Source organism: Haematobia irritans, chromosome 5 (genome assembly GCF_050003625.1).
Source record: "Haematobia irritans isolate KBUSLIRL chromosome 5, ASM5000362v1, whole genome shotgun sequence".
NCBI lineage: Eukaryota > Metazoa > Arthropoda > Insecta > Diptera > Muscidae > Haematobia > Haematobia irritans.
In genome coordinates, this window is record NC_134401.1 from 166199517 (window position 1) to 166221901 (window position 22385).

General features: G+C 26.7%; 1 protein-coding gene across 1 annotated transcript; it reads left to right on the forward strand.

Annotated features, from left to right (window-relative positions):
* Nucleotides 1-1156: 1156 nt before the first annotated feature.
* hbn (aristaless related homeobox homeobrain) lies at nucleotides 1157-22139 on the forward strand. The gene is made up of 5 exons (XM_075310249.1): nucleotides 1157-1631; nucleotides 10986-11430; nucleotides 11642-11771; nucleotides 20802-20889; nucleotides 21461-22139. Exons 1-5 carry the CDS (start codon nucleotides 1502-1504, stop codon nucleotides 21928-21930), a joined length of 1263 nt encoding a protein of 420 aa, XP_075166364.1. The 5' UTR covers nucleotides 1157-1501; the 3' UTR covers nucleotides 21931-22139.
* Nucleotides 22140-22385: the final 246 nt, after the last annotated feature.

A 22385-nucleotide genomic window follows, 5' to 3' on the forward strand; every position in this document is an offset into this window, starting at 1 on the left:
TAAAAGGATTCATTGAGTGTCTTTAAATGATCAATGGATCACAGTGAATAAGCGAATGGATAGCTAAACCCAAGGTAAAGGACGACGATAAATGACCTTACCGCCAAAAAGGTATACAAATATTTATGGTCGCCATAATTGAAGGTATTGTACAACAACCCATAAAAGTAACAACAAAAACAATAACACCAAGGTGTAGAAGAAAGGAAGAATACCCAACGAAAAGCACACACACACACACTCAACTACCACAGGAAGAATCCCAAAGCATTGGGAACAAAATCATATAAAAATTATGGAAATCATAAAAAAATTTTACGATGGCGTTTAAAACAGGTAACAAACCGCAAATGAAGAAGAAGAAGCCACAGAATGAACAACGAACCAGGTGACGGTGTGATTGTTAAAGGGGAGGGAAAGAATACAAGATATACATGAAGAAACATCATGTTCTTACATATGTTTCCATATTACAGATTGTCTTCTCTGCCGTAAGGATATTAAATTGATGTTAAAATAATTTCTATATGATTTTTTGATTAATTGAGTTACCAAATATTTATTCAAGCGTTTAGTCAACATAATAATGATGTTCCTTTTGCTGTGCAAAAGAGAGGAAGAGAGCCAATTTTATTTAGCAAAATACATTTCAACACCCTAGTGTATGCTACAATAAAGTCAAAGGACACAAAAAACCTCAAATAAAAACACACATATAGCCAGCCATACGAACAATAAAGCCATGAAGAATGTAACACCCCTAGCTAGGCATGAATGTGAGTTTGTGTGAGAGTAAGAGCATGAGAGAATGTTTTGATGAGAGTATAGGGTGCTAGTATATTGAAAATCCTACCTGTGTTTTATTTTTGAAGCTATAGCAAATCAACCAACCAACCCTCCTCCTTCGTTATACCAATACACACACAAATTCTCTCTCTCTCCTCTTGTAGGAGTGAAAGAGAAGTTACCAAATCCCATTGCTATATGATGTGAATGAATGTCATCTAAGAGGGTTGTATTTATATCTTTTGGAATATGCCATTTCACTCATACATCATTGGGATTTGAGCAATATAACTGTTATAATTGTATTTAATGCTAATGTTATGACCATTCATTGCTTAGTCGGTGGTTAATGGTCGCAAAGAACATTACATCCTTCGCAAAGGAGAAATAAAAAAAATATTTTCAAATATTAAACAGAAAAAAAAACAACAAAAGAAATTTTTAATAATTTCCCAAAAATAAATGTTAACAATTAGACGTGAATTAAAACAAAAAAGTGTTTTCATTATTTCAAGCAAAGTGTTTTTGTTATAAATAGAAGAATAAAAGTGCAATTAGTGGTCGAGGTGAAAAATTTAACCTAATAAAGAGCTTCTACATGAAAATATAATAAATGTTTATATAAAATAAATATTAAAAAATAAATAAATACAATTTGTGACATATTTACAAAAAATATTTATTGCAAATATTATTATCAAAATATATCAATATAATGATGACAACTACCGCCTCCCATGCTATAATGGCTCCTGTTATACGTCCTCTACAAGAAAGTCCAGTTTCGAGACCACGTGCTGTCTACAGCATCGATCAGATATTGGGAAATCAAACGAAACGAAGTGGTAAGTTTGAAAATTTTATATAAAAAGGGGGCAATATAAGCCGACGGCAAAATCCTACACTGATAGAAAATTAATTAATAAAGCTTGGTATTGAAAGCACGGCAGAATTCTACAAAAAATTGTAGATTTGTTATTGTTTGGTAGACTGGCAGAATTCTTGATGTTTTGCTAGAGGTACTCCATAAATTTTCTACAGAAGTGACATTTTGACAAAATTTTCTATAAAAATAAAATTTTGACAAAATTTTCTATAAAAGTAAAATTTTGACAAAATTTCTATAGAAATAAAATTTTGACAAAATTTTCTATAGAAATAAAATTTTGACAAAATTTTCTATAGAAATAAAATTTTGACAAAATTTTCCATAGAAATAAAATTTTGAAAAATTTTCTATAGAAATAAAATTTTGAAAAATTTTCTATAAAAATAAAAATTTAACAAAACTTTCTTTAGAAATAAAATTTTGGGAAAATTTTCTATAGAAATAAAATTTTGGGAAAATTTTCTATAGAAATAAAATTTTGACAAAATTTTCTATAAAAATAAAATTTTGACAAAAATTTCTATAGAAATAAAATTTTGACAAAATTTTCTATAGAAATGAAATTATGACTAAATTTTCTATAAAAATAAAATTTGGACAAAATTTTCTATAGAAACAAAATTTTGACAAAACTTTCTATAAAAATAAAATTTTGAGAAAATTTTCTATAGAAATAAAATGTTGACAAAATTTTCTATAGAAAAAAAATTTGACAACATTTTCTATTGAAATAAAGTTTTGAAAATTCTGACGTTTTGACAGAAATAAAATTTGGACAAAATTTTCTTTAGAAATAAAATTTGGACAAAATTTTCTTTAGAAATAAAATGTTGACAACATTTTCTCTTGAAATAAAATTTTGGTAAAATTTGCTCTTAATTTTGGTAGATTATTTTTGGCTCTTGTGATTGGAAGCAATTTTAGATTTTGATACCGTTTGGTTATCATTTTGTTTTATACATTTCTGAAGCGGTTCCCAGAAGGTATCTAAGCTTGCTAACAAATTATTTTCATTTTCATACCATGTGGGAAATAGCCTATAAATTTTTTTAATCCAATCCTAGAAAATTTTTTGTACAAATACAAAATTAAAATTTATAATTAGCTTGGGAGTTAAGCCCGTCGGTTTGCTCATCTATATATTTTACGTCAAAGAGAGGTCACAATTTTTGGGCGATTTTCAAGAAATTCAGTATACACTGAAATATGAGTTTGCTCTTCTGATGAGTTTTAATTTTGACATTAAAAAATTTCTTTAAAGATAGAAAAGATTAGAGAAAATAATTGCATAGCTTCCCAGCCAAAAAAAAAAAATTTTTAAAGTTCTTCTAAAGGCCCGAACTTAAAAGTACTTCGAAAAATATTCTCCCAAAGATGTTCTTTACTTAGGAAGTTCTTTTCAATTAATTTTTTTCATAATTCGTTTTTTCATAATTTTTTGTTTTTTTTTTGTTTCAAATAGGGTAAAAACAGAGTAAAAATTAGAAAAATGGTATAAATTATTTAAAATGTGGTAGGAAAAAATTCTAAATCCATTCTAGAAAAATTGCGAAGTTTTGCAAATATTTGAAGTCAACGTTTCAGACAATAGTTAATATGCATTAAAAATAAAAAAAAAAATATAAAAATAATTTATTTGGCAAAATATCAAAAATTTTTCTAACTTCACATCCAAAGCACTGAGTTCGGATCACACCTTAAGAAGTAATGCAAATTGTTTGCAACGGCTGTTGGAATAGTGGACATCCGTGCTATGACAAGCCCATGTTAAAATCATCTCTTCCGCGTTAATTTTGTAGCACTTCCGAATACAAACAGAACATTTTCATTACTTTTTTGGACACATTTTTTTTTGCTGGGTAGCCCATGTTAAATTCATCGCCACATCCGGATTCAAAAAGAATATTTTCGCTACTTTTTTTCTACGTTGTCGTAAATTCGCATTTGTTCTTAAAGAAAATTCTTCTTAACAAAGAAGAATTTCTATATATTATTAAAATTTGATAAATTTTAAATATAATTGCAATATATGTATCGATTAATTAAAAATTTATTGATAACCAAATCCTAAAATCCACAATGGACTGAATAGTCTAAGTGAGCCGGAAACTTAATCGGGCTGCCATTTTAACCTTAAATCCTAATCAAATTTGCCCACATTGGTTCAAGACTTCCGATTTAAAGGTTTGAAGTTAATCTGTCGTGTTAATATTGAGATAGGATCGTAAATGAACATGAATTGCAAGTATTTTCAATGAGTATAACAGTTTGAAAAGTGTTATACTACCATAAGGTAACTGTTATACAGATTAAAATCCTTAAAAAATAAATAAAACTCAATGAAAAACGTAAGTTTTATTATGGAATTACTTATCTGCATGCATTGAGATAGAGAAAAATCAAGTTACTGGTTCATATCCCGATCGAAGGACCATGTACAACACCAGGGCAGGTTTCCATAAGTTAACTGTAGCAGAGTTCATTGAAATATATATTATTAACTTCCCATATTAGATTTTTATCGAACACTTCTATAAAAATAAATATAATTTAACTATTACAGTGTTGTATACCTGTAATCTGTTATACCATAGTATTTAGCGAATGTCATTAGTCTTACCAAAGTTTCGATTTAATATTTTATAAATCAAAATTATCAAATCCAATTTCCTACCTTTTTTATGTCATTCTATGCATCATTAGCACCCTAATAATTTTTTGAAAAAATCCTCTACTGCCATAACCCGCTGTGTATAAAAATATTTTCCATCTCATAATTACACCTATTAATTCTCGAAAAGGTCTTTGCATTATAAGGACCAGGCTATTATTGGGTGTCAAATCCATCTAGCTACACCTAAAAATATCAATAGCTATTAAATGGGCTCCTCAATGAAATTGACACCTATATGAGACCTTTGGGTGCTTTTGCATTTCTCTTTTTATTTTGCGGAGTTGATAAAAGCTCAACAGGATATCATCAGTGTCATGATTTCAGATTCATACACACAGCTGAAAAGGACTTCTATTCACACCACCTACGGTTAATGGGCTGGTGATGTTGGTGACGTTTATTAAAATTCAAAAATTGTTCGATTTTACACACGACGAGTTTTTTTTGTTGCCAATATGATGGAATAGGAGAATGGGAGGGATGTGGTTTGTGAAGCTAGCATATATTCCATAATTTGCTTATGACTCCAAAATCTGTCATGGCATTGATGATGATGGTGATGATGAGACCAACTGATGATGGCAGACCATATCAGACCACTGATAGGATGATGTTGATGTTCTGGGGGCAATTTGAGAACGAAATTATCCTGGTTGTTTTGGCCTCTCTTTAGCTTCAATTCAATTCTAATGCATAATTTTCCTCCGAATAGCATCAAAAAATTTTTTTGAAAACGCGGAGGTTGTTTCTACAGCGAATGGTCTCAATTGTATTTGCTGAATTACACACACTCTGTTTTATGTTTTTTGAATGTCGTTACCAATGAAATTGGTATCATGCTGGGACGAACAAGCTTATCCTGTTGAGAAGCAGACGTATCGTTCATTTTAAATTGTATGGGGAAAACATTTATTAATTTGAGGCTCATTAAAGGTTGATTATGGGTTTTGAAAGGTGAACGTGTTAGCGAAGTTTTTTCTCTTGTTTTTTTTTTTTTTTTTGTAACGTAACATCCAAGAATAATTCTATTAGGGCTGATGATGCATAAGAAAACAAACGTTATAGCTTTTGAAAGAATATTGAAAAAAAAAATTGTTATGAAAAGGATTCTTTTGTATAGCAAGGACCTTAAGGAAACCTGATTTTATTGATTAAGATTTGTTACATAATGATGGACTTATGACGGTTGAAAAAAATTGTTAGAAAAATATTTGCGCGCTTTTTTGATAGCCATTGTTATTTTTTGTATGCTTAGAACCAGTAGTTACATAGTGTTGTAATTATATGGAATTGTTATACAACAAAAAATATAAGCAAAGATTAATTAATTAAAATTAAATATTAATTGAAATAAAAATAATATATATTTGTTTATAATAAATAAAATTATTTAAACGAAAGTATAACAGTTTTTAAAGTGTTAAATAAAATAAATAAATTGTTAGAATAATATTTGGGCACTTCTTATATAGCAATTGGTGTTTTGTAAGCTTAGAACCAATATTTGCAAAGTGTTATAACTATATAGAAGTGTTATACAACATAAAATATAAGTAGAGAGCAATTAATTAAAATTAAAAATTAATTAAAATAAAAATAATAAATATGTCCATACTAGGGTATGACAATTTTTAGAACTAAATTTGTAACGCTTAAAGAAAATTTATTCATTATATTTTTTGTTTGTGTTTTAGTCATCAGAACAGTGTTATGAAAATACTAAAACTGTTATAACTAAAGTAATTATATTTACTAATTAGATAGTTGCATTTTTGTAAAGGGACAATAGACAACTGAAGTTTTTATTTAATCAGAGAAAAAAAAAAAAAATCACGAAAATTTTTCCAATTAAAGTCTTAGTTGAGTTTTAAAAAATTTTCAATTAAAATTTTAATTGATTCAACAATTTTTTTTAATGGAAACAAAAATCTATCACAAAAATTAATTGGATCAATTAACTTTTTAATTGGATCAATTAAATTTTTAATAGGCTTTAAATTAATTTTTTAATTGATACCATCATTTTTGTGATTGAAGACATTTCAATTAAAAATTTATGGGATCAATTAATTTCGTGATTGAAGACAAAAAATATATTAATTTTTTAATTGATCATTTGTGTGATTGAAAACATTTCAATTAAAATTTTATGGGATCAATTAATTTCATGATTGAAGACAAAAAATATATTTTTTGTGTAACGGAATATAGAGAAAATCAAACTTCAAAAAGCATTTATCATAATAATGGCAAAAAACAAGACTGAAAAACAAAACCAATGAAAATCAAAATTATTTACCATATACAGCAATTCGGAAACTGTTATATGGGCACTTTTACACAATTTAGAAAGTGTATGCAAGTTTTACAATTCATGTATAATTATATCTGCAAAATTTTTGAATTTTATTTTAAATTCTTTGAACCAAAAATATTACAAATTTTTATTTTTTATTGGATGTATATACATAATAAATATGTTTATGAAGTTGTATAACAGTTACAGTCAAACAAATACACAAGTTTCAGATGAGAATAACTCCAATGGATTTTTAAATTTTGTTTTAATATTAAAGAAATGAGGTTTTACAAAGTTTTATAATAATTCTTAAAATTAGTCTCCGAAAATCGTTATCTAACTGAGATATACATAATAAAACTGTTATACCTATAGTAAATTATATTTAGTAATTAGATACTCGTAGTTGCATTTTTGTTAAGGGAGAATAGACAACTGAAGTTTTTATTTAAGGAAATATAGAGAAACAAATTTAATTTGCCATTTACAGCAATTTAGAAACTGTTATATAGGCACTATTACACAATTTAGGAAGTGTATGACAGTTTTACAATTCTGTTATTATTGGTTCTGCAATATTATTCAAAGTTCTTTGAACCAAAAACGTAAAAATTTTTATTGGATGTAAATATATATAATACACATGTTTACACAGTTGTATAACAGTTACAGTAAAACAAATATACAAGTTTTAGGAGAGAATAACGCAAATGGGTTTTTAATTTTTCTTTCAATATAATTTATTTTATTTTAGTCTTTCAAATTTTTATAGTAATTCTTAAAATTAGTCCCAAAAAATTGTTTCTAACAGAGTTACAATTTTTGAAACTGTTATAACTTTAGTAAATTACGTTTGGTAATTAAATAGTAGCATTTTTTCTATGGGACAATAAAAAACTGAAGTTTTTGTTTAAAGTAACATAGAAAACATAGTTTTTTTTTACCATATATAACAATTTCGAAACTGTTATAAGTACTCTGTTCCATAATTTACCATCGGTATAACAATTTTACAATTCTTTTATAAGTAGAGCGGCGAAGCAAAAATTATTTTAATTTTTTTTTATAAAAATTATTTAATATTTGTGTTGCTGGAATTATAATTATCAATTTGTTTTCGCTATTGTATAACAGTTATTGTATATAAAGCCACAATGTTTTAATGGAAACTCCAATTAAATATCATTATTGATACTTTACAATTTCCTATGCCATAGAATTTAGTTCTTATTATCCCAAACGGGAAAGAGTTGATTTTATTGTAACAATTCATTCGATTGTTCAAATTTGAGTTTGGCAAACCTTTCGCGCTTTATTTTCCGCCTTGTGTCGAACAATTTCACTTTATTGTATTTCCGTTTTTTTTGTTTTTTCACGCGTCTCTAAATACTTTTTCAAATGATTTTCAAGAACTTTACTTTTACCCATGCCTTTTAAAATCAATCCAACCAGCCCAGCCCTACACAGTCCTACCCAATTATTTGCCAATTCTTCCGCCAAGGCTTATTTTTAAGTTAAAGCTTTTTTTTATTGTGTTTAAGTGTTTATTGACTGATGTGCCGGCTGATTGGGTTGGGTTGATTTTGAGCTCTTCGAGTCCTTCGTTTTGTTTAACTTCTAAATAAAAATTCAATTTCAATTGATATCCATTCACTTTGTAAAAGAATTTGCAAATTTGCCCATTATCATCGTCATGTTTGCTGGCTTTTGAATACAAAAGACTGGAATGGTGAATAGAATTGGTTCAGCATCATTTGATGTACGAGTATTTTTTAACCCATTGTTTGAGTACTTAAAAATTTTCGTATGTTTACCGAAAATATTGAATTGATTTTATTTTATTTTTTTGATTATTATACAATTTTTGCCAAGAGTAAGCATAAATCTTTGAAAGGATATCAATTTTAAATTCTTGAAATGATGCAAAAAAAAATGTTCATTATTGATTTGAAATTTTGCCATGATGCAATCACATTTTCATGAATTTCAAGTAGCTTGTGGTCACAATACCAGCCCTTGATGGCCTTGGTCATCTTTGGTGTCATATTAGGGATTTTTCACACCCTCTCTATCGCTCTCTTAATACCTTTGGTGTTTTAGATAGTGGAATCGTTTACAGCATCATTGTAATTGAATTATTCTCATCATATCATGCCATATTGTATTGGCAGTGAAAACTGTGGATATTGTCTGCCATAAGGTCATGGTAAACTAATTTGCATACAAAAAGGTTGTTAATTTCGTTCACTATGTGCAAAAAAAAACCAATAAAATTTTATTGCTATTTCGTATGTTTATGGTGTGGTTCATAGGTGGATACATTTTAGAACTTTAAATGAAATTTGTGCGACTATGTTTAAATTAAATAAAAATACAAATTTTATAAAATTTTTTCCGTAGAGCAAATTTATTCAATTTAAGAATTGAATAAGCTCGAAAACATAGTTTCGAAACTGGTATAATGGACTCGATTTCAATTTGTTTTCTTTTATTATAAAATAAAGTTAATTTTCGTGATGTTTAATAAAAAATTTATAGTAGTATAACAGTTATGTAATTGTAGTATAACAGTTTTAAAAGTGTTATACTGATAAAAATTTGAATGATTCCCATTCACTTTATCTCAAGCCTAAAACTAGGATCATATTTTTCAACGAAAAACTGTTATACTCCATATAAAAAAATCGTGCGGTTTTGAATAGGGTGTTTGTCGAACACATATTTGATATAACTCTTCAAACTACCAAAATAGTCACTCCATAAGGTACCAACTCATTGTGCTACATGTACGGTTGCCACAGTTGGTAGAATTCTATCAAAAATGCTAGCTTTTTAACTATTTGGTAGATTGGGAGAATGTTTAATGTTTTGGTAGATTTTTCAAAATATTGCTCTCCAACTAAGAGTTGATTCATAAATAGAAACAAAAGTTTGATCATATATTCTATAGAAATAAAATTTTGAGAAAATTTTCTATAGAAATAAAATTGTGACAAAATTTTTCTATAGAAATAAAATTGTGACAAAATTTTCTATAGAAATAAAAATAAAATATTGACAAAAGTTTCTATAGAAATAAAATGTTGACAAAGATTTCTATAGAAATAAAATCTTGAGTAAATTTTCTATAGAAATAAAATTTTGAGAAAATTTTAAATAGAAATAAAATGTTGACAAAATTTTATATAGAAATAAAATTGTGAGCAAATCTTCTATAGAAATAAAATGTTGACAAAATTTTCTATAGAAATAAAATGTTGACAAAATTTTCATTAGAAATAAAATTTTAACAAAATTTTGTACAGAAATTAATTTTTTACAAAATTTTCTATAGAAATAAAATTTGGACACTTGCCTATAGAAATAAAATTTTTAAACAATTTTCTATAGAAAAAATTAAAAAAATTGTCTGTAGAAAAAAATTTTGGGCACTTGTCTATAGAAATAAAATTTAAAATTTTTAGAAATAAAATTTTGACAAAATTTTCTATAGAAATAAAATTTTCAACAGAAATAAAATTTTTTAAAAATTTTCTATAGAAATAAAATTTGGACACTTGTCTATAGAAATTAAATTTTAACAAAAGTTTCTATAGAAAAAAAAAATTTAGAAAAAAAATGACAAAATTTTCTATAGAAATAAAATTTTGATAAAATTTTCTATAGAAATAAAATTATGACAAAATTTTCTATAGAAATAAAATGTTGACAAGATTTTTTCCCGAATAAAATTTTGACAAAAAATTCGATAGAAAAAAAATTTTGTGTAAATTTTCTATAGAAATAAATTGTTCACAACAATTTCTATAGAAATAAAATTTTGACAAAAAATTCTATAGAAATAAAATTTTGAGAAAATTTTCTATGGAAATAGAAGTGTGCAAAATAAGATTTTTTTGTTTGGTAGTTATTTGGTAAAATTTTCTCCATAATTTGGTAGATTATCTTTTGGCTCGAGTGGCAACCGTGGCTACATGCCTTTATTTATATTTCACTACACTACAAAGAGTTCTAAAATTGATATAACATTTTAAAACCTGTTATAAACCAAATTTTCTATAGATTAATAAATATGTTCATGATTATTGACAGTTTTTTCTGGAACAATCGTATTTGTTTTTAAATATAAATCAATTTTATTATTAAAAAACTATAGTATAACAGTTTTAGAAATGTTATAGTGGAAAAAAATATAGCCGATTTTATACCACTCTATTGAAAATTATAACTCTAAAAAGAGAACCCTAGAATTGGATAACTGTTATACAAATCATTTTCAATTAATTGTGTTTATTATTTATATTAAATCATATTTTGTTTTCTCTTTTTATTTTCAGATTCTACAGAATCCTTGAATCAACAAAACCAACATCATATCACCAACAATAGCAGCAGTAGTGGTGGTAGTAGCAGTAATCCCACCAGTCCCATACAAACCACATTATTACCCCATTTACATACCCATTTACATTTGATACCAAGTCATCAATTGGCTTTACATCATCAGCATATGCAACAGCAACATTTGAACAATAATCATTTACAACAACAACAACATCATCAATCTCAACAACATCACCATCAGCAGCAGCAGCAACAGCAACAACAGTCACATCAAACGCATTTACAAGCAACGCAACATTCCGAAAAACGTGAACGTGAAGATTCACCCGACAATTTAGACAATGGCTTAGATGTTGATAATACCGATGATGATCTATCGAATAGTCTAAATAATGGCCATGATATTGGTGATATGGAGAGGCCACGTAAAGTAAGAAGGTATGTTTGTTCAACATAAGTTAAAGTTGTTTATCCTAAATCCTCTTAAAAAATTTACACACAATTACAAATTTGAACTAAAAAACAATTGCTTGCTTTTTTCTGTGATTACGTATGCATTGTATATTTAATCTTCTTAATTTCATTCTTCTCTTTTCCGTCTCTCCCCTTCCCCCCTCAAAATATGATATCACAAACAACAAAAACGCAGATCACGCACCACCTTTACAACATTTCAATTGCATCAATTGGAGCGAGCATTTGAAAAGACTCAATATCCGGATGTATTTACAAGGGAAGATTTGGCAATGCGTTTGGATTTAAGTGAAGCACGTGTACAGGTAAATAATTAAATAGCAAATAATATGTGATCTATATTATTTTTTTTAGAGGATGATGATAATTGCTCTAATTGTTGAAACTAATCATTGATAAAATATATTAGGGGAGTGAAAGTAATAGTGGAGTACAGGAAAACTGTGGGAAAATCATATTCAAAGAACATTTATTTGGTAGAAATTTTAAATATAATAAACTAGTTTATTTAATAGTTTATTTATAAACTGTTAATAGTTTATTTATAAACTGTTATACTTAGTAAAGTTTAAAAAAAATTATGTATCAAAAATTTAAAATTTAATTATTGTGGTTTATAAATGACAACATACCATCACCTTAACAGTCATGTGTTTTCTGCATTAAAACACAATAATGAAGTTTTAAATTTGTGATATCTATTTTGTAAAATTTACAAAGTATAACCGTTCAGAAGTAAACTTTTATATATCCATAAGGAACGTTAATGGATAATTCTATAGTAAATCATTGTAAATATGACATTTTGTCAAAATTTATTTCTAGAGAAAATTTTGTCAAAATTTTATTTCTATAGCAAAATTTGTCAAAATTTTATTTCAATAGAAAATTTTGTGAAAATTTTATTTCTATAGAAAATTTTGTAAAAATTTTATTTCTATAGAAAATTTTGTCAAAATTTTATTTCTATAGAAAATTTTGTCAAAATTTTATTTCTATAGAAATTTTTTTTAAATCTTTATTTCTATAGAAAATTTTGTCAAAATTTTATTTCTATAGTAAATTTTGTCAAAATTTTATTTCCGTAAAAAATTTGTCAACATTTTATTTCTATAGAAAATGTTGTCAAAATTTTATTTCTATAGAAAATTTTTTCAAAACTTTATTTCTGTAGAACAATTTGTCAACATTTTATTTCTATAGGAAATTGTGTCCAAAATTTATTTCTATAGAACATTTTGTCTCAATTTTATTTTTATAGAAATTTTTTTCAAAACTTTATTTCTATAGAACATTTTGTCAAAATTTTATTTCTATAGAAAATTTTGTCAAAATTTTATTTCTGTAAAAAAATTTGTCAACATTTTATTTCTATAGAAAATGTTGTCAAAATTTTATTTCTATAGAAATTTTTTTCAAAACTTTATTTCTATAGACAATTTTGTCAAAATTTTATTTCTGTAGAACAATTTGTCAACATTTTATTTCTATAGAAAATTGTGTCCAAATTTTATTTCTATAGAACATTTTGTCAAAATTTTATTTCTATAGAAATTTTTTTCAAAACTTTATTTCTATAGAAAATTTTGTCAAAATTTTATTTCTATAGAAAATTTTGTCAAAATTTTATTTCTGTAAAAAATTTGTCAACATTTTATTTCTATAGAAAATTTTGTCAAAATTTTATTTCTATAGAATATTTTGTCAAAAAAAATTTTTTTCTAGAAAATTTTGTCAAAATTTTATTTCTATAGAAAATTTTGTCAACATTTTATTTCTAAAAAAATTTTGTCAACATTTTTTTTTTCTAGAAAATTTTATCAACATGTTATTTCTATAGAACATTTTGTCAATTTTTTTTCTAGAAAATTTTGACAAAATTTTATTCCTATAGAAAATTTTGTCAAAATTTTATTTCCATAGAAAATTTTGTCAAAATTTTATTTCCAGAGAAAATTTTATAGAAATATTATTTCTATAGAAAATTTTGTCAAAATTTTATTTCTTTAGAACATTTTGTCTAAAAAATTGTTTTCTAGAAAAATTTGCCAAAAATGTATTCCTATAGAAAATTTTTAAAATGTTATTTCTATAGAAAATTTTGTCAAAATTTTACTTCTATAGAAAATTTTATTTCTATAGAAAATTTTGTCAAAATTTTATTTCTATAGAAAATTTTGTCAAAATTTTATTTCCATAGAAAATTTTGTCAAAATTTTATTTCTGTAGAACAATTTGTCAACAGTTTATTTCTATAGAAAATTTTGTCCAAATTTTATTTCTATAGAACATTTTGTCAAAAATTTTTTTTTTCTAGATAATTTTGTCAAAATTTTATTTCTATAGAAAATTTTGTCAAAATTTTATTTCCATAGAAAATTTTGTCAAAATTTTATTTCTGTGGAACAATTTGTCAACAGTTTATTTCTATAGAAAATTTTGTCCAAATTTTATTTCTATAGAACATTTTGTCAAAAAAATTTTTTTTCTAGATAATTTTGTCAAAATTTTGTTTCTATAGAAAATTTTGTAAAAATTTTATTTCTATAGAAAATTTTGTCAAAATTTTATTTCTCTAGACCAATTTGTCAACATTTTATTTCTATAGAAAATTTTGTCAAAATTTTATTTCTATAGAACATTTTGTCAAAATTTTTTTTTTCTAGAAAATTTTGTAAACATTTTATTTCTATAGAAAATTTTTAGAATTTTATTTCTATAGAAAATGTTGTCCAAATTTTATTTCTATAGAACATTTTGTCAAAAAAAAAATTTTTCTAGAAAATTTTGTAAAAATTTTATTTCTATAGAAAAGTTTTAGAATTTTATTTCTATAGGAAATTTTGTCAAAATTTTATTTCTGTAGACCAATTTGTCAACATTTTATTTCTATAGAAAATGTTGTCCAAATTTTATTTCTATAAAACATTTTGTCAAAAAAAATTTTTTCTAGAAAATTTTGTCAAAATTTTATTTCTATAGAAAAATTTTAGAATGTTATTTCAATAGAATTTTTTTTTTCAAAACTTTATTGCTATACAAAATTTTGTCAAAATTTTATTTCTGTAGACCAATTGTCAACATTTTATTTCTATAGAAAATTTTGTCCAAATTTTATTTCTATAGAACATTTTGTCAAAAAAAATTTTTCTAGAAAATTTTGTAAAAATTTTATTTCTATAGAAAATTTTTTAAATTTTATTTCTATAGAAAATTTTGTCAACATTTTATTTCTATAGAAAATTTTTTCAAAATTTTATTTCTATAGAAAAATGTGTCAAAATTATATTTCTATAGAAAATTGTTTCGAAATTTAATTTCTATAGAAATTTGTGTCAAAATTTTATTTCTATAGAAAATTACAGTAAACAATCTATCCTTTTTTGTTAGAATTCTACAACAGAATATTCATCATCATATGATATTATACGCATTTATAATTTTTGAAATTGTTACAAAAAAATTAAATCCATATCTCCCATTCACGTAATCCTTTGTTTCCATTCAATCATGACCAAATAAATTCAATCCTTGTTTCAAATTCTCTACAAAGCCTATAAGCATGACGAAGTCTCTATTGAGCAGTTACCAATTTATTATAAACCAGTTATACAAATATAACGATATCATCGCACACATGGGTACATATTTATGTTGAAATATTATTCGCATGACCACTTCATCCATATCCGTAGATCCTTTACACATGAGCGTTTTAGCGTATGTTGATATCCTTTTTCACACATACACATACACCTATACAATATAGGCAAGTCTATCAAATCCCCAAATAATTGCCTTGTTAAAAATTGTTTCCCAAATCGCTTAAAATAAAAAACAAATTACGGCAAAAAGAAACATTTATGATGAAAAGCAAAATAAGCTACAAAATTGTTACAAAAAACAATTGACAAGGATTAAATTGGCGCGAGAAAGCAAAAACCAAGCGACGATAGGGTGGGTAGGTCTGTTTTATATTCAATATTCGAAATCAGACATATGACAATAAAACGTGGCATGGTAAAAGCATTAATGTTGTTATACACCATGTTGATGACACGCGATTACCAGGTATTATGGACGGTACTCAATAGCCTAGACTATTGCTTGTGTCTGTGTGCGTGTGTGTGATAACATCAATGACCAATTAAATGATGAAATTGTAAAAAAGAGATTTTCTATTTCTCATAAAAAAACAAATCAAAGAGTATTAGCTGTGGATATTTGTAATCATTTCATTTGAAATTGGCGAAATGCCTTAAATTCAGAGAGAGAGAGAGAGAGTTCAAATAATCTCTTTAGATTATGGACCTTGATTGTACTGATTGATAGGTCAAGTACATAAACTGTGTGTTTATAACAAACAAATTGTCATTTCTCATCTTTGGGCATTAAATTGTATTTGTTGTTGTTTATTCATTTTCGGGAAACATCCTTGACTATTCAGTCATCCATAAGAGATGTGAAAACAAATTGATCACCCTAATTATGTGTGAATTTTTACGAGTTCTTGTTTGTTCAAAAAGCCACCCTTGTAGCAGATATTGTATACGAGTAAGCACCCTTTTGTTGTTGTCCGACAAAGCCTATCGTTGATAAGTTGAGTTCATAAAAACAATAACACCAGGCCAAAGCCATTTTAATCATTTGGAAAATCTCTATTAAATACTCATCTAAGTAATTGTTCTACTCCCCTCTTCGTCTGGTATAACAGCGCAAAAAAGGAGTGTGTCCTTTTTCAACCCTCCCAAAAGTGCTTTTAAAACTATTTTCCCAAATTATCTCAAATATTAAAACTCTGTTATGGTTTCCCTAATGACAACATGGTCATAAACATTTTGAAAATAGATTTTAATTAAAACGACTTATCATTAGCATTAAATATTTCTTATGTAAATTTTCTTCAATAATCATCTTGGCTTAGCTACCAGTTTTACAGTGTTTTTTTTTTTTTAGAAATCCTTTATGGTAAAGAGAAATTCTTCTCTTGGCAAAATTCTATAAATGTGTTTGTGGGGTTGGGCTTATGCTAGAAAAGTTAATTGCACCCGCATGAATGATATAATTGCTTTTAATGAATCTGTAATAAGCATAATTATGAAAATTATGTATATATATGAAGGCAAAAGAGCAAAGGAAAATGGATGCGGAGCTCGAGATTTGGTAAAACAAAATTAAAAAAATTTAAAAAAAAAAAAAACATCACGAAAAAAATGTTTTACTAAATAATTGCCAAAGATGCATTCGAAAATTATTTTATAAATGTTACAAAAAAAAAATCAGCAAAATATTTCAAATTAAAATTTTGAATTAAGGTTGATAATATTATCAAATAAAAAATTAAGAAATAATATCAATAAAGAAAATGATTGAAAATATTTAAATTTTCTTTTCAAATCTTATACTCTCAAAATTTAGAATTTAAAATTTTACAACCCAGCAAAAAAACACTTCCAAGAATGTCCTTCCTACGATATTCCTTTATCAGGAATTTCTTTTAATTCAACTTTTATATAACTCGTTTTTTTTTTTAATATTTTTAATGAGTAATTTTAATTTTTATGGTTTCAAAGTAAGAATTAATAAAATCACATAAATTATTCAAATTTTATCGAAAAAAAATGCTAAGTCCATTCTAGAAAAATCGCAAATTTTTGAAAATATTTGTGGTCAAACGATTCAGACAAGCGTTAGAATGCATTAAAAAGTATAAAAATTATTTATTTTTATACTGAACACATAACACACCGAATTCAGATCACACTCTAAAAAGTTATTCAAATTCAATGCAACGGCTGTTGAAATGGTGGACATCCAACGTATGACATGCCCATATTAAATACATCACTTCTGGGCCAATTTGGCACCACTTCCGCATCCAAAAAGAACATTTGAACTACTTTTGTGACGACGTTTTTTTGCTGGGAAGCAAACGAAATCCTTATAATCTTTACATTCAATTTATTTAGATTTTTGAAAAAAAAACTCATATTATTTAAGTTTTTGAGCAGTATAACAGTTTTATGTAAACTGTCATACATAAAAAACAATGCTACAAGCTCTGTTTTTGTTTAATATGGGTATTCCAACATATATAAGCAGTGTAACCGTTTCTTACTAAACTGTTATACTTTATAAAGATTTGAAATTTACCTCCAATAAAGCGCAGAGATTGTGTTTGGAATCAAAAACTCGACTTTTCTATGCTCTCTATATGTAAAACAGTCGATTTGTGACATTTTTGCATTTTTTAATTTATTTTTTTCTGTTTAAGCATTGTATAACAGTTTTCATTTTAAATATTATACTCACAAAATTTAATAAAGCTTAGCGATTGTGTTTGGAATGAAAAACTCGACTTGTCTATGTTCTCTATATGTAAAACAGTCCACTTTCGACATTTTTTCATATTTTAATTTAAATTTTTTTGTTTAGGGCATTGTATAACAGTTTTCATTTTAAATATTATACTCAAAAAATTTAGAATTTTAAATGTTATTAACAAATAAAAATAAAATCCTTTTAATGCTTAGTTTTAATTCAGTTCAATATTGTCTTTTCTAATACAATATAACAGTTTTATTAAAACTGAGAAATCTGATACAGTTTCCATTTTACAAAACAACAAATTTACTATTTTAGTTAATGATCTTATATGGATTTTATTAGTATAACAATTTAAAATAACTGTTATACTAACGAAATTAGTATATTCCTATTGCTTTTACCCATTGTTTTCCCCCCATTATAAATCCTCTTACCGTAATTTTGTTTTCAATGATTTTGTGTTTCCATGAAAAGACATCCTCTTGTATCATCCTCCATGAAGGTGTAAATACGATGTTCCTTTGAGCAATTCTTTGACATGACAGTTGTTCATAATTGCTCTCTCAGTCATATATTATGGCATTCACATAATAATTATCTTATTTAATTGTACGTTAATAATTGTCCTTGTAACAATTAAAATTGTCATATCATCATTATGAAAATCATCATCATTTGCCTAGAAAGAAAGAAAGTAAAAAATGGGTGATAATTTCATTCATAGTAAAAATAGTCCTTATAGGCAGCAACCGCACATATAAACATAAAGAGGAATTCTCGCACACAAATACTCACACTACTACATAGAATATTTTTCGTCTGACAACAAATGTTTAAGTGGCTTTTGTCTAATCTTAAGCCCCATGTCATTGTGTTCAAGCTTTTTCCTATTTTTTTTTGTAGAATTTGTCTATGGGTTGGTGGGCTTCTGATTTTCATGTATGTTTCAAATGTTTACAAGTCTATATTGTTAAAGATTTTAGCCCTCTCCACCTACACATATGTGTAGATGTGATGAATGTTGGTTTCACAATCTTTTGCCTTCCTTTAGATCTCTGACAAAAGTATGACAATAATTTGTAACAATTATTGTCAGGAAATCATTACTAATTTTCTGTACGCACAGATGCATTACATTGTTCGTTTTCAAAATGACTACAAGGATGATGATGATGATGACGATGATAATGTTGATGACAATGTCGAAGATGTTGATATCGTGTCATGAAGAGGGTTTTATTCAAATAATGTATGTGTGTGTAAAGTCTATAATCAGGGTTAGGAAAATATTTAAATAGGAAAATATTTTGTATTGCAAATTAACTTTCAATATAGAATATCTTGGAATATTGACGAAATTTTAATATATAAGCAGAGTAAACATAATTTTTCAAGGTTTGATTTGATTTTTTTTTGTTAAATTTTATAAAACAACTGATTTTTGAAGTTTTGGAGTATTATAACAGTTTTCTTTAAACTGTTATAAATGAAAAACATTAAATGCGATGTTGTAATAAACTGTACTTCTGTTTAGTATGAAAATATGATCCTATTCTAGAATTATAACTGTTTTCTTGAAACTGTTATACAAGAAGAAATTCAATGCAGCGCCTTACTAAACTGTAGTTTTGTTTAGTATGAAAATATGATCCTATTTAAGTAGTATAACAGTTTTCTTAAAACTGTTATACAAGGAAAAAATCAATACAGGGCCTTAATAAACTGTATTTTTGTTTGGTATGAAAACATGAACATATTTAAGCAGTATAACAGTTTTCATGAAACTGTTATACGCGAAAAAAATTCAATTTAATGCCAAAATAAACACTATATTTGCATGGTATGAGTTTTTGAATAGATTTAAGTAGTATAACAGTTTACTATTAAACTGTTATACATCATAAAAAGTTTAAATTTACATAAAATAAAGCTTAGGCATTGTATTGAGAATAAAAAACTCAATATTTGAAAGCCGACTTATTAGATTTTTCCCAAAATTAATCCCTAACTGAATCTCCAAATTCCTTTAACACTTCTTTCCTCAAAACCATTAACGATTTTTCCCGAACCCTGTATTCTCAATGTGGCCTAAACATTTAAGGAAGCATAGACAATTGATTCAATTCGGTTACACTTGCCCAACAACCAAGAAGACACAATTGTAAATTGCATTTAATAAGACACAAAGTACCCTCAACTCATGGTCACCCACACCACCGAAAGACATTCACACATTCAATCCAAGGTTTCTACCGGGAGATGTATGATGAAATGGCCTATGGGGGGGTGGTGGGTATGTGTGTCTAGGTATAAGAATTCAGAATCTTAACATCTTTAGCATTCCATGTGGACGAGTGTTTATTTGAAGAGGGACTTTATCAAGAGTTTAGAAATTCGTTATGCTGGTAGATCTAAGAATGGGAAGAGAGTGCGAGATAGAGAGTGAGAGCTTTTGTTCTGTGGGAGGCTATGGGGTGGTGAATAAAAGGCAAATCACAGAATTTAACTTCCGATTGGATTCTATTGTCTGTTGTTGCTACTGGTGATGGTGGTGTTGTCAGTAACTGTATTAAACTTGGCCCAAAGTGATTTCTATATGTAGAGAGCGAAAGATAGGGGGTTATGCCAGCAAAACGGATGGCTTAAATGTATACGTTTAACTTTTGGGGTTGGTGGTGGTGATGCATGGCGAGATGTTAAGAGAGATTTTGGTGAGTGTGTATGTACACAACAATGATTAAAGGGGTTAATTGGGCGTTTATTCATTGAAAATTGTGGACGTGGGCGCTGAGTAAATTAGCTGATGATAGAAAATCCCAAAAGTGGGTGGAGGTAGAGGGGGGCGATGAGTTTATGGTCCCCGGACAAACGTTTAAGATAATTGGTTAGGGTAATTATTCCTTAGAAATAGTCAAGGTTTTAAACTAGTCCCATAATCCTTATACCTTCATATGATTTTTTAAGAAATATTTTATTGACTTTGTTTGTTTTTTTTTGTTTTGTTTTAGGTTTGGTTCCAAAATCGTCGTGCCAAATGGCGTAAACGTGAGAAATTCATGAATCAAGATAAAAATGGTTATTTATTACCCGACCAAGGTAAGTGTCACAAACATTAAGAATTTCATAGTAATTTTGATTTTTGTATATGATTAACTGTTATATTTCTGTGAATGTAATTAAATTACACAATTTGGCCAAAAAGTTTCCGGTCTGAAAGTCACGTAATTTTCTAATTTGTGACTAGAAACGTAAAGGGTTTACATAGAAGAGAGAAAAAACTATAGATAAAAAACTATAGAAAACTATAATAGATTCAAAGTAGAGTTGCCATATGTTTTATACAAAATCTTAAAAAAGTTATACAAATAAATTGGACGTTACACAGAAAAAATGTCACCAAAATATTTCCAATTAAAATTTTAATTGAATTTTCAAAAATATTCAATTAAAAATTTAATTGATTCAACAAATTGCTTAAATAAAACTAAAAACAATTACAAACATTAATCAAAATTAATAAAAAAAAATTATCAAATAATTTTTTAATTGGATCAGTTAATTTTATGATTAAATATAAATTTATTTTTTTTATTTAATTTTTAATAATTTTTTTATTTACCTTAAAGAAAACTTGCTAATTTATTTTTCACATTTTTTCTACTTGCAGGTCTTGGCGATTTCCCCTTGGGCATTCCCTTACCCCATGGCATTCCTGGTCATCCCGCCGGTTTACCAGCAGAATTCTGGCCACCCCATTTTGCCTTACATCAGCCCTTCAATCCAGCACTTTTGCCTCAGGGTTTAATCCACCACTATAAGCTACCGAATTTCCATACACTTCTCTCCCAATATATGGGTTTGAGTAATCTCAATGGTATTTTCAATGCCAGTGTTTATCCCCAGAATTTGTCATTACACTCTGCCGCTCAAGTTAGTCCGCCCTGTAGTAATAGCAGTCCACGTGAAAGTCCCACAATTGGCGGAGGATCAGTGGGTGGAACTACCATAGTCTCAGGAGGTGTAACATTAACTTCATCGGCGGCAGCCTCACCAAAATCTCCTCTAAATACCACACATACAGGAAGTGTAAGTGGCAACTCTACACCGGTGTCAGTGGTCACAAAATCAGAAGACTGAAGCTAATAAGAGAATAAAGTGCATGGGGTATAAAGCTATTGGCTCAGCCAAATTAAGGATTTTATAAAAGTAAAAAAAACCCTTATTGTAAATAAATATTGTAGTTGATTTGTTTTTTAGTTTTTAGCTTTTATTTTTTAAAATCCCAATTTTCCATGTTAAACAAAAGTGATATAATCTAGAAAAAAAACAAACATTCCTTTACATTACAGGATTTTTCTTGGTTTTTTTCTAATAAAGACTTATTTTATTTGTATACGATTTAAAAAAAAATTGTATTATATCTCTCGTATTTTTAATTCTTTTGGTTTTGTTTCCATTGATGAAGAATTCTTTTGTAATATTTATAATGCAAATGCCAAAATAGTATTGTAAAAAATAATTATAAAAATTTAGTTGGCTTTTTTAGACATACTTTAAGATAATAAAATAAAATAAAATTCTTAGAAGTTTAA